This window comes from Mesoplodon densirostris, chromosome 18 (assembly GCF_025265405.1).
Source record: "Mesoplodon densirostris isolate mMesDen1 chromosome 18, mMesDen1 primary haplotype, whole genome shotgun sequence".
Lineage (NCBI taxonomy): Eukaryota > Metazoa > Chordata > Mammalia > Artiodactyla > Ziphiidae > Mesoplodon > Mesoplodon densirostris.
In genome coordinates this window covers 8,213,737-8,227,495 of record NC_082678.1, presented here as the reverse complement: position 1 = coordinate 8,227,495, position 13,759 = coordinate 8,213,737, and the positions used below count along the sequence as shown (strand labels likewise).

Here is a 13,759-nt window from a genome sequence, read left to right as displayed (position 1 = left end):
ATTTATTTACTAAATTGGTTTTCTCATTTAAAAAATAAATTGATTTTATCTTACCAAATGGTTAGCATGAAGCAGGCAGTGTTCAGTGAGTTGATGTGATTTAAGATAAATTTGGAGTGAAAGTATGATTTCCTTTAGGTGACTTTTTTTTTTTTTTTTAATTTATGGTAACTCAGGCATTCCCTTTATTACCTCTCCTGAGGGCTTGAGTATCTCATGTCACCCCGGAATGAAATATCTTTTCCAGGCTTAACATTCTGATTCTAACACTTTATTTTAATTTATAATTTATTTTGCCCCTTCTCTGTCCCTGTTTATTAATATATTAGATTATATGATTAAAATTGAACTATTTTATCCTAGAAGGCAGCTCTGATACTTTGGGAAGATGGAAGGATCTTTTGGTCACAGTTAAACTTCTATGCTCTTAAAAAAACACCTGTGTTTGAAAATCAAAATTACCTGGTTGTTGTATAGATCATTAAACAGGCTGTGACAAGAATATAGTTATTTTTTGTAGTGCTAGAGAATTTGGATTCTGTTTTGAGTAGGAAGCCTTTAAAAAAAAAAAACCTTAGAAACTCTATAGGGAATAATTAATATGCTTGATGTTTCCTAAGGAAAAAATATCTAAATGATGCTGAAGGTAATCAGTGTTCTTATGCTACTGAAGTAGATTTTGGAAGTAGATTTTGTGACTTTCTGATGGCTTTTTAAAAAAAAAATTTTATTGAAGTATAGTTGCTTTACAATATGTTATTTTTGATGTCATTTATATTTACTTCTGCTTTATTGGGATCAGTCTTTAAAAACAGTTTTAGACATCTTTAAAAGACAACATTAGACATTTAAAAACTTTTTGAACCATATATGCATTGGCTCCACAAGTGTTCTTCCCGCCGCCCCCCATGTCAGAAGTTTATATTGGTAAGATTATTTTGCCTAATTATAGGTAATTCATGGGGTCTAGGACTTTGTTTTAGTCACTGCCATATGCCCAAAGCCTTCCAAGAGTACTTGGTATATAGTAGCAACTCAGTAAGTGTTGAGTGAATCTCAGTAAAGGAAAGGTCAGCTGAGGTAAATTGGGTGTTCTTACCTCTGTTGATATCCAACTAGTGTTTTAATCACTTCAGAAGCTTCTTAATTTCTAATTTATTTCTGTGGAGAAGTCACGTGTCTTCTGTTTCTGAAGTGTGCTGATTACCAGATTATGGTCGTACTTTAATATTTTCTTCCCAGTTGTTGTATTCCTGGAGTTAGTTTGTTTAAAAATAGTGTTTGTGGGCCTTCCCTGGCGGTCCAGTGGTTAAGATTTAACTTCCACTGCACAGGGTGCGGGTTTGATCCCTGGTGGGGGAGCTAAGATCCCACATGCCTCACGGCCAAAAAACATAAAACAGAAGCAATATTGTAACAAATTCAATAAAGACTTTAAAAATGGTCCACATCAAAAAAAATCTTTAAAAAAATTAAAAAATAGGGCTTCCCTGGTGGTGCAGTGGTTGAGAGTCTGCCTGCCCATGCAGGGGACATGGGTTCGAGCCCTGGTCTGGGAAGATCCCACATGCCGCAGAGCAGCTGGGCCCGTGAGCCACAACTACTGAGCCTGCACATCTGGAGCCTGTGCCCCGCAACAGGAGAGGCCGCGACGGTGAAAGACCCGCGTACCGCGATGAAGAGTGGCCCCCGCTCACCGCAACTAGAGAAAGCCCTCGCACAGAAACGAAGATCCAACACAGCCAAAAATTAATCAATTAATTAAAAAAATAAAAAGTGTTTGTAAAAAAAAAATTATTTCTTCACAGTCCAGTTCTTTGGGCCAGTTTTGTAGATTGGTATATCCTTAAGTGTTTCAAAATCAAAACTGATTAATGTGAGGGATTATTCTCAGAAACAGTGTGGCTATAAGCAATCAGTGGATTTTGGTATTTAGCTTTATTCTCTCTTCAGTTATGATAAGTCATAATACCATCACATTTTAGCAAGAGATGAATATATGAACATTTTAGCATGTTTGTCATCGTAGAAATAAGCCTACCTTCTAAAATATAGAATGTACAATACTGTTTGGTTAACGAAACATCATTTAAAGTTTTTTCATCTCTTTAAAAAATTTTTTTAAATTAATTAATTGATTTTTTGGGGGCTGCGTTGGGTCTTCATTGCTGTGCGCGGGCTTTCTCTAGTTGTCGAGAGCGGGGGCTACTCTTCTTTGCAGTGCACGGGCTTCTCATTGAGGTGGCTTCTCTTGTTGCAGAGCACAGGCTCTAGGCACGTGGGCTTCAGTAGTTGTGGCTCGCAGGCTCTAGAGCACAGGCTCAATAGTTGTGGTGCACGGGCTTGGTTGCTCTGCAGCATGTGGGATCTTCCCGGACCAGGGCTCGAACCCGTGTCCCCTGTGTTGGCAGGCATATTAACCACTGTGCCACCAGAGAATCCCTTAAAAAAGTTTTTTAATTGAAGTATGAATGACATACAATATTATTTTAGTTTCAGGTGTACAACATAATGATTCGATATTTGTATATAGATTTACCGTTTTGATTTAGAAAATACGAATATCAATTTTTTCCCCCATCACATGAATACATTGGTATTGGAACATTCTAGAGGTGGTGTGTTTTCTTTCCTTTTCCCCCCCTTGTCCAGTTGGCTAGATCACAGTCATAATATCTATATATAGATCTTTGGCTGAAGAGGACAGTTTCTTTAAGGAAAGTATTCAGTGTTCTGGTTGAAGTTGCCTCCTTTGAAGTGAAATAAACAACAAAATGTTCTTATTTTAATGGATTTTAAGAAATATTTGCCCCTGTTAAGGGAAACCAAGAAATAGGGAACCTGGATTTCATTCAATTTGTTTTAAAAAGAAGTTGAGTTTTCTAGGGAATATTATATTAGCAAACATTCTGTTGCTACCTACCCTTTGAAAAGTCATAACTATAGGTTGTTATTCAGATGTTCCACAGTGATGTGCTCTATGATAGGATTTATCCTTGATCACAAATGAATAAATTCAGGGGATTTTTTTCTTTTTTTTAATGCTGCAACCTCTTCCTGTATGTATTGTTCAGTGTCTTTTCCCAGTGAGATTTTCCCTTGGTCAGGAGCCTCTAATGAAAGAAATTACTATTTGGCCCAGGCAGTAATGTTGCCTTCAGATTGTTTTTAAAGCCAGACTGTTTGTTTTCTGTGAGTTACCTCTGAGTGAACTAATTGTAAATGTGACAGCCCTTTTGATGCCACTTTCTCTGGAGTTACTGGTGTTCTTCAAAGCTTGGCTTTGTTGTGTGCAGAAAGAGAGATGTTAGCGGACTTGGGAAGACTTCATTAAAAGGAAACAAAAGTTCTAAGGAAAGCTCCTTCAGGAGTTGTATTTGTTCGTAACAGAACTCAAATGCACATAAGTTTTCCAAGCACTGAAGATCTAAGGTTATTTTCCAGACCTTTTACTTATTATATATTTTCAGTAAGGTCTTGATGAACCCCTCCACCCCCCAAATCCTCTTAGAGTTATTTTAGTGTAGCAAATGACTTGATGATCACTGTCCAGTTGATCTGTCTTTGATGTTATTTCTTTAAGGAAAAAGTCCCACCTTGGGCCCTGAGTACTGATTTACCAGAATGAGTAGTTAAATGAGAGATCGGAAGCTAGAGCTAGTTTTTTCACTTTCTCTCACCTTCCCCCCTGCATTATTTTAGAGGAGGTTGTTCATGTTCTCAAGTAGCAGTACAAAAATCTCACACCCTGACCCAACCAGTATGAAAACAACCTCTGTAGCACAAAGTGTCCTTCCTGTGTCCCCAGCTGAAATTGGGGGAGGGACAAAGCCCAATTGTTACTTTACCCCATCCTGTCTGCCTGCTAGAAGGCCTGTTTCCTACCCTAATGGTTTCTGCCTAACAAATGGTGTTTCTTTTTTACAGCATTATGATCCTGGACTTGTTGTGGTGATGGTAAACTTAGCAGTGGTAATTTTTTATTTTCAGACTGAATTACTCCTTTTGTCATCAGTGCACCAATATGTTAGGCTTACTTTCTCTGTTGTAGCCTTCATCCTTCTGCTTGGTCTTTTTCATTTTCCTTTCCTTTCCTTATGCAACTTGTCTGATCCTTGTTCATTAAGGGGTAATGTTAAGAAGGGATATATCTGTTTGTGTTAGAACTGCCAAAAAAAAAAATCAGTTAAAACATTAAATTCTAATACTGTAAAAACTTGATTTCCCCACAATATAATGGGCACTAGCACTTGCTACTGCAATCTATAAATAAATTAAAACAAACTTTGACTGCCTTAGAAGGCAAAAGTACTAATGCAGAGTTTATAACAGGGGTTTACAGAGGTAATGAATTTATACCAAAATTGTCCTGATTCTTACAAAGCAAATTCTGACAAATCGAAAAAGATGTCAAATCAAAAAAAAGTAAAATTACTTTGACATTTATTTTCAATTCTTTCATTGGACCATTTCTTTTTACCAGTAAATCCCTGATTGAGACGTTATGAAAGTGATATTGCACCTAGGAAGTCATTTTTATAACCTGTCTTTAATTTGGTCCTTTTGCTAAAGATTGCAGTCACTGCTTATTTATTATACCATTGGGCATAAGGTAATAATGCATTTTTATTTTGTTTAACTGGCAGTATTTGATAGTATCTAAAAGAAGACTGTATTTCAGAACTTTGTTCTCTTTTCTTGCATGAGATGTTCTTTATTAAACATTTTTTTTCACTGTTCCTAATTACCTTCTTATTGTTTACAAGCAATAATGGGATATTGGTGATAAGTAATTGAACTTCTGAATTTGTTTTTCATTACTTTTTGAAACACAAATTAATCCCATAAATACAGAGCAACTGGGTACAAGTGGTTGCTGGTCACTTTGGAAACGGTTTCTTTTTTTTTTTTTTTTGCGGTACGCGGGCCTCTCCCTGTTGTGGCCTCTCCCGTTGCGGAGCACAGCCTCCGGACGTGCAGGCTCAGCAGCCATGGCTCACGGGCCCAGCCCCTCCGCGGCATGTGGGATCTTCCTGGACCGGGACACGAACCCGCGTCCCCTGCATCGGCAGGTGGACTCTCAACCACTGGCGCCACCAGGGAAGCCCAACAGTTTCTTTTTTTTTTCCTCCTGGACTAATCCTAGTCATGATCATGGCTTTTATTGCTTTTTTTTTTTCTCCAAATTTGTTTTTGGTAATATCTCAGATTTAGCCTGACAAAACTCAACTTTTAGCCCAAAGGTATAATATATATGTGTGTATAACAAAAAAACAAAAATAAAAAAACAGTTGTTTACACCAGCCTGAGTGAAATGATGAGGGAAGTAAACATTGTGTTTTTTCACTAAAGGTATACAACGGATAAGGTAAGTCCTCTTTTCAGTGGGCTTACATCACAATAAACAGCGCAAGTTGTGATGTAAAACAGCTGTGGTAGTAAAGTGCTTGTCTGCCCCATTTTGCTTTGTTTGGCTGGTTATGAGTGGATTAAATATACATTTTTTAAAATCTCCAGCATAGATCAATTAGTTTAAAGTCAATTTTCTTCGCAACTAGTCCTTTTCACAGCTTACTGATTGCCACAGCCAGTGTTAAATCCACTCTGGAAAATGGGACCTCAGAGCACCAATTTAAAAGTGAAACTATTTTTTGTTCCTAAGGGCAACTAACTGTTGCTTTCTATTTAATTATTTTCACCACCTCATTTAATTGTAAAGCATCTTTTGAATACAAAAAAATATTAAACACGCTGAGTTGCTGTTATTGAATTTTCCTGTATCATGTTTGAAACTGTGCTCTTCCGATTTAAACATGTCAGTTGAGATATTTATTACCAGTTTTAAAAGTGTGTGTGGGAAGATGTCAGTGGACAGTAAGAGTGAAGTGATTTTTGGTGGAAAGTTATTTGGAGGTCTTTTTAAAAAGGAATTTCTAATGTTTTTGATTTTAAACTTCCTGGTGCCATTGCTTAGAAGTGCTTTTGCATTACTTATTTAATTTTGCCATAGTAATCTGGAATCATCCCCAACTGGAAGGTCAACCAAGGTGGTTAGTTGGGCTTAAACTGGGAGAGGTAGGTTTGGTTGTAAGCTGTGAGAATGGCTTGTGTTTGGTTCACTGTAGCTTTCTGGTCTCTGCACTCCAAGGCAAGATCTCTAACCACCCAAACCCAATGTGTAAAGTGAACTGTTGACTTAGCTTTGCATCTCACCTTGATTATATGTTCCTGTTACAGGGAGAACAGATCCCATTCCAATCGTTGTCAAGTATGATGTCATGGGCATGGGTCGCATGGAAATGGAGGTAAGTTGATCTCATCAGTTCACTTGTTTTATGGGATATTTAAAATTGATACTAATTCCAAATTCAGATGTAGTTTTAATGTTTTTGAGGGGAAATTTTAAAATGTATTTTACATTCTCATTTAGTGCTGCCTTTGAGGCAGGTAGGTGGCAAATAATGCCCCTGTTATAAAGAAGTTGAGTGTTTTCCCCAGGGTTATGCCACAAGGCAAGGTCAGATTTAAACCCAGACCCCGGTGCTCATTTCCATAGGCAGTGTTGCTCAACTCTTAAAATAATTGCTGTGGTAGAAGCTTTGCCCCTGTAGAGCTGTGTACAGCTGTCATCTGTGATATCTTCTTTTCATTGCCTGAAATATTTTTCTCCATTTACTCCTAATTCTTTGGCATTGAACATTGAAGTAAAGTCTGTTATCATCAACACTTGTGCCTGTTGGGAACCACCAGCATGAAAGGATTAATGAACTCTTTTGCATGTTATTTTCTCTGTGGGGTGACAATAAAGCAAGAGGTAGCTGAGCAAAAAGTTAGAAGTTTCTTATTTTCATACAGTACTGTAGTTGTGTAAATGACTTTTTTTATGGCTAATTGGGGGTACTTAAGGAATTAAGACTAATTATATCTGTTTTCGTTAAGCTTGATTATGCCGAAGATGCTACCGAACGGCGCCGTGTCCTAGAAGTAGAAAAAGAAGACACGGAAGAACTGAGACAGAAGTACAAGGTACTTAAGTGAAGCCATTCTTGCATGTGGGGTGTTCACACTGAGATATTATTCATTTTGGTGAAAAGAATCTGTTGACAGCAACATTCGTTTGACCTTTGGTGGTGATTAGTCTTAGACCTCGGGTTTCTGCTACTTTCTTATTTATTGCTTCTGTAAAAACTATAGAGATAGTAATAACCATTTTGTATTATTATCTGTTGGGGAGAGTGCATTAGTGTTTGAAAACGCAGTGCCTGGTGTACATTAGTTAGTAATAGCAGTAAAAATTGGTGAGTCCTTTGAGAGCTTGATACCTGTTGATAAGCCTTTTCTTTTTTAATGGATGAGGTGTTTGAAGAATGACAAACAATTGAGAACTTCAGTATCTTCCTTTTTAAGCAGGTAGTTATAGAAAACTGCAGCTTAGAACATGTTATAAGTTAGCTTTCAAAAAGACTGACAAGGGTACATGCCTTTCAAGGTGTTTTAGTAAGCCCAATCTCTACCATAAAATAGGTAAATTTGAAGATAAGAAACAGAATTAGTGAAGATTATCATATAGAAGCGGATTTTGGTCATGATACTTAAGGTGAGAAGAGAGAAAAGGGATTCGTTTTTAAAAATCTGTTCTACCGTAAAAAAATATATAAAGCAAAAAGTGACAGAACTACAAGGAGCAATGTTATACCTACCACAGTTGTTGGAGATTTTAATATACCTCTCAGTAATTGATAAAAGTAGAGGAAAGCAATCAGCAAGGATGTTTGGAAGACTGGAACATCTCATTTAACAAATTTCACCTCATTATTATATAGAACTATACACCCAATCACTTTGAAAGTAACAAATTTCAAATATATATGAAACATTTATTTAAACAAATTTTTTACCATGTTCTGTGTCATAAAGTATCAACAGATTTCAAAGAACTGAAATCAAGTTATCAAGCCATAAAACAATTTTTAAAAGAGATTTTTTAAAACCTCTGTTTCAAAATAAAGAAGCACATTTTTACATATAACCTATCAGTAAAAGAAGAAATCACAATGGTAATTGGAAAATATTTTGGACTGAAAGATAAAAATGCTACACATCAAAACTTGTAAGATAAGCTAAAGCAATATGATATATGATAGCAAATACATGTCCTTTTTTTTTAACATCTTTATTGTAGTGTAATTGCTTTACAATGGTGTGTTAGTTTCTGCTGTATAACAAAGTGAGTCAGCTATACATATACCTACATCCCCATATCTCCTCCCTCTTGCGTCTCCCTCCCACCCTCCCTATCCCACACCTCTAGGTGGACACAAAGCACCAAGCTGATCTCCCTGTGCATTGCGGCTGCTTCTCACTAGCTATCTGTTTTACATCTGGTAGTGTATATATGTCCATGCCACTCTCCCACTTCGTCCCAGCTTACCCTTCCCCCTCCCCCTCCCCGTGTCCTCAAGTCCATTCTCTACATCTGCGTCTTTATTCCTGTCCTGCCCCTAGGTTCTTCAGAACCTTTTTTTTTTTTTTTTTTTTTTTTAGATTCCATATATATGTGTTAGCATACAGTATTTGTTTTTCTCTTTCTGACTTACTTCACTCTGTATGACAGACTCCAGGCCCATCCACCTCCCTACAAATAACTCAATTTCATTTCTTTTTATGGCTGAGTAATAATATTCCATCATATATGTGTCCCATCATATATATGTGCCACATCTTCTTTATCCATTCATCTGTCGATGGACACTTAGGTTGCTTCCATGTCCTGGCTATTGTAAATAGAGCTGCAGTGAACATTGTGGTACATGGCTCTTTTTGAATTATGATTTTCTCAAGGTATATGCCCAGTAGTGGGATTGCTGGGTCGTATAGTAGTTCCATTTTTAGTTTTCTGAGGAACCTCCATACTGTTCTTCATAGTGGCTGTATTAGTGTACATTCCCACCAACAGTGCAAGAGGGTTCCCCTTTCTCCACACCCTCTCTGGTGTTTATTGTTTGTAGATTTTTTGACTCTGGCCGTTCTGACCGCGTGAGGTGATACCTCATTTTAGTTTTGATTTGCATTTCTCTAATGATTAGTGATGTTCAGCACCCTCTCATGTGTTTGTTGGCAATCTGTATATCTTCTTTGGAGAAATGCCTATTTAGGTCTTGATAGCAAATACATGTCCTTAGATGCTTATCTTAGGAAAAAAAAGGCAGGAAATAAATGAAGTAAACGTTCCTCTTGGGAAGTTAGCAAAAGAATAGCAAAATAAACCCAAAGAAGGTTAAAGAAAAGAAATAATGAAGATAAGATAAAGATAAGAACAGAAGGGCTTCCCTGGTGGCGCAGTGGTTGAGAGTCCTCCTGCTGATGCAGGGGACGTGGGTTCATGCCCCAGTCCCGGAAGATCTCACATGCCGCGGAGCGGCTGGGTCCGTGAGCCATGGCCGCTGAGCCTGCGTGTCTGGAGCCTGTGCTCCGCAACAGAAGAGGCCACAGCAGTGAGGGGCCCGCATACCACACACACAAAAAAAAAAACAAAGAAAAGAAAAAAGATAAGAACACAAGAATGAAACAGAAAACAAACATACAACAAATCCAAAAGTTAGTTCTTTGACATACTTGTGATATTAAGAAAGAAAAGAACATAGAAAACCAATGTCAATATTGAAAAAAAGAGGATGTCATTGCAGATGCAGCAGGCACTAAAAGATAAAAATAGTATGGATAACTTTATGCTTTGAATGCAAAGATAGGTTTAAGTGGACAAATTCCTAAAAAATATAACTTGCTAAAATAGACTTGAAGAGAATAGAAAACCTTGGTAATCCTATAACATATATAAATTACATAAATTGAATCTGTGGTGAAAAATCTTTCCATACAGCCCAAATAATTTCATAATGAGTTCTATCACAGTTCATAAAAGAAATAACTTCAGTCTTGACCAACAACTTCTGATCTTCCAGAGAACTGAAAATGAAGAAAAACTCCCAGCTCATTTAATTAGATACTAGATGGTAACTCCTGACAAGGACAGTATGATAAGAATAATTATATGACATTGATGTATAACACAGATGCAGATCTTAAAAGACGATAACCAATTTAGGATATACCATGACCAAGTTATCCCATGAATGCAAGATTGATTTAATGTTAAAATCAATTCATGTAGTCAACCATATTAAATGATTAAAGGGAAAAAATTATATGACCATCTCAATAGGTGCAAAAAAACCAAGAGCATTTTATAAAATTCAGCATTCATTCATGATGAAAACTCTTTTCCAACTTGACGAAGAAAGGACCTTTTTTAACCAGGTGGAATGCCTACAAAAACTATATAGGATGCACAGCAAAGGAAACCATAAACAACACCAAAAGACGACTCTCAGAATGGGAGAAAATATTTGCAAGTGAAGCAACTGACAAAGGATTAATCTCCAAAATTTATAAGCAGCTCATGCAGCTCAATAACAAAAAAACAAACAACCCAATCCAAATATGGGCAAAAGACCTAAATAGACATTTCTCCACAGAAGATGTACAGACTGCCAACAAACACATGAAAGAATGCTCAACATCATTAATCATTAGAGAAATGCAAATCAAAACTACAATGAGATATCATCTCACACCGGTCAGAATGGCCATCATCAAAAAATCTAGAAACAATAAATGCTGGAGAGGGTGTGGAGAAAAGGGAACACTCTTGCACTGCTGGTGGGAATGTGAATTGGTACAGCCACTATGCAGAACAGTATGGAGGTTCCTTAAAAAACTACAAATAGAACCACCATATGACCCAGCAATCCCACTACTAGGCATATACCCTGAAAAAACCATAATTCAAAAAGAGTCATGTACCAAAATGTTCATTGCAGCTCTATTTACAATAGCCCAGAAATGGAAACAACATAAGTGTCCATCATCGGATGAATGGATAAAGAAGATGTGGCACATATATACAATGGAATATTACTCAGCCATAAAAAGAAATGAAATTGAGCTATTTGTAATGAGGTGGATAGACCTAGAGTCTGTCATACAGAGTGAAGTAAGTCAGAAAGAGAAAGACAAATACCGTATGCTAACACATATATATGGAATTTAAGAATAAAAAATGTGTCATGAAGAAACTAGGGGTAAGACAGGAATAAAGACACAGACCTACTAGAGAATGGACTTGAGGATATGGGGAGGGGGAAGGGTAAGCTGTGACAAAGCGAGAGAGAGGCATGGACATATATACACTACCAAACGTAAGGTAGATAGCTAGTGGGAAGCAGCCGCATAGCACAGGGAGATCAGCTCAGTGCTTTGTGACCGCCTGAAGGGGTGGGATAGGGAAGGTGGGAGGGAGGGAGATGCAAGAGGGAAGAGATATGGGAACATATGTATATGTATAACTGATTCATTTTGTTATAAAGCAGAAACTAGCACACAATTGTTAAGCAATTATACTCCAATAAAGATGTAAAAAAAAATTTAGAATAATAAAATTTTAGGGCTGAAAAAAAAAAACTATATAGGAGACATCATACTTAATATTGAAAAGTCAAAAGCTTTCCTTTTGAGATGGGGAAACATAACAGGTTCGTATCTGTCATTGTTTGTATTAAATATTGTGCTGGAGGTCTTAAGCAGCACAGTAAGGCAGACAGGCAAAAACAAAGATACAAGAGATGAAAGGGGAGACAGAACTGTTATTGTTTGCAGGTATGATTATGTTCATGATATCCAAGAAAATTTACAGATTAGTTACACAAATAGCAGAGTTTAGCAGGATGCTAGATACAAAATCATACATTTAAATTTTCATATTACAAAATGGATATAACAAAAATGTCACCAACTGTAATAGCAAAAAAAATATATGAAGCACTTGGGTATAGATCTAATGAGATGTGGGAGACTTAAGGCAAAAATTCTGAAGCATTATTTAGAGGCATTAAAGAACAATGAATTTTAAAAATGAGATTTTTTTATGATCATGAATTAGAAGACTCAATATTGTAAAGGTATCTGTTTTCCCCCAATTTTTCTATATATTCAAATCAATCAGATAAAAATCCCAACAGGATTTTGTTTGGAATTTTGTGTGGAAGTATAAAGGGCCAAGAATAGTCAGAGGTTAAAGTATAAGATAGAAAGCTACAGTAATTAAGACATGTGATATTGGCACAAGGATAGACCAATGGAACAGAAAAGAGAGCCCAGTTGCAGACCCTTACATATTTGACCACTTGATAAGACAAAGATGGTATTGCAGATAAGTGGGGGAAAGAATGAATTTTTCAGTAAAAGGTTCTGAGACAGTTGGTTATCCATATGGGAAATAGTGAATCTGAACTTCTACCCCGTACCATACAATAATCAACTGCAGGTGGATTAAAGATTTAAATGTAAAAGGAAAAAACATAGAGCTTAGAAGATACTATAGAGGATTTTCTCTTTTCACCGCACCTGACGTATTTACTTATTTTTTATTTCAGTGATATTTTATAATGAAAATTGTTGAGCATACAGAAAAACTGAAAGATCTATATAGTGAATACCTATATACCTACCACCTATATTCTACAATTAACACTTATAAATATTGTTTTATTATATATCAATTACTTCTTTAAGTGCCTTTTTTTAGTTCCTAAAATATCTTTTTGATTCTTTTCCCCAAAATTTGCTATTTTTTTGTTTTTTAAACAAAAACAAAATTTTTTGCCTTTTGGTTACTATTTCTGCCTTTTTTAAAAAAACATTCTCAATGTTCTTATTTTATAATTTCTTTCAAATCTTCTATTATCTGTAGTACTTTGTAAGTGTTTCTGTAGTTTGCTGCTTCTGACTTTCTTGCAGTGGTTTGTTTCCTTGTGTGGTTTGCAGTTTTGATTGTCATCTCATTCTCCGGATGTTTTTCGTATCCTGGATTTTAGAGGGGTTCTTATGGGGCAGTTCCATATGTGCTTTTGCTAGAGACTCAAGTCTTTAACTGAAGACCTGAGAACTTTATATGGACTGGTTTTAAAATGTTAATACCTAAGCTAAGGGTTCCTGCTTTGGATGAAAGGTGTAAATTCTTTAGGTCCACCAATGACTGTGGTCTGAAATTCCAACCTTCTATGCATGACCTTTTCCATTTATACCTTGGTAGATGGTGAGTTTTTTGATGCGTTCAGGGGATAGCAGGTGATGATGTAGTGCCATTTTTCTAGTCCCTGTTTCAAGGATGGAGACAACCATTCATCTCTCTGAGCATTTCGCAGGGAGAGCTTAGTAGGCCTTCTACCATCAAGGTCCTGAGGCCTCATCTTTAGGTGCCTAGGGATTGCCCTGTCATGTTGAGCTCAGCTATATATTAAATTTTTTTGTGTTTTATTTTATCCAGAGTTACAATATGGTGAAATCTCTCTCTTCATTCTCTTCCTTTTCTTCCTTTTTTTCTTTCCCTGTTCTCTTTTCCCTACCCCTTTCTTTATGCACTCTTCAACCCATTTAGACTGGCTTTAGCACTTTTCACTGAACCAGTTTATTCAAGGCTGCAAAATACCTTTATTTGCTAAATCCAGTAGACCTTTTAAAGTTCTTATTTTCTTCCACGTCTTGCTTCTTTGCATCATTCAATACAATTGACCACTCTTTTCTCTTTAAATCAATTTCTTTTCTCTTGCTTTTGAAGATTTTATACTTTCCTAGATTCCTCCTCCTTATCTCTCTTGCTGCTTCTGTATAGATTCCTTTGTTGACTCCTTCTCTTCTGCCT

The 13,759-nt window shown here is 36.5% G+C and overlaps 1 protein-coding gene across 4 annotated transcripts in view; it reads left to right on the top strand.

Annotated features, from left to right (window-relative positions):
* The window catches only part of GPATCH8 (G-patch domain containing 8), a 104,419-nt gene that overhangs the window by 51,060 nt on the left and 39,600 nt on the right, over positions 1–13,759 (top strand). For 3 of the 4 annotated variants that reach the window (XM_060081309.1, XM_060081312.1, XM_060081310.1), the window contains exons 4-5: positions 6,238–6,305; positions 6,940–7,026. In XM_060081309.1, coding sequence (XP_059937292.1) covers positions 6,238–6,305; positions 6,940–7,026 — 155 coding nt within the window. Of the gene's footprint in view, positions 1–3,927; positions 3,973–6,237; positions 6,306–6,939; positions 7,027–13,759 lie in introns of all 4 variants that reach the window. The other variant, XM_060081311.1, reaches the window with a different exon arrangement.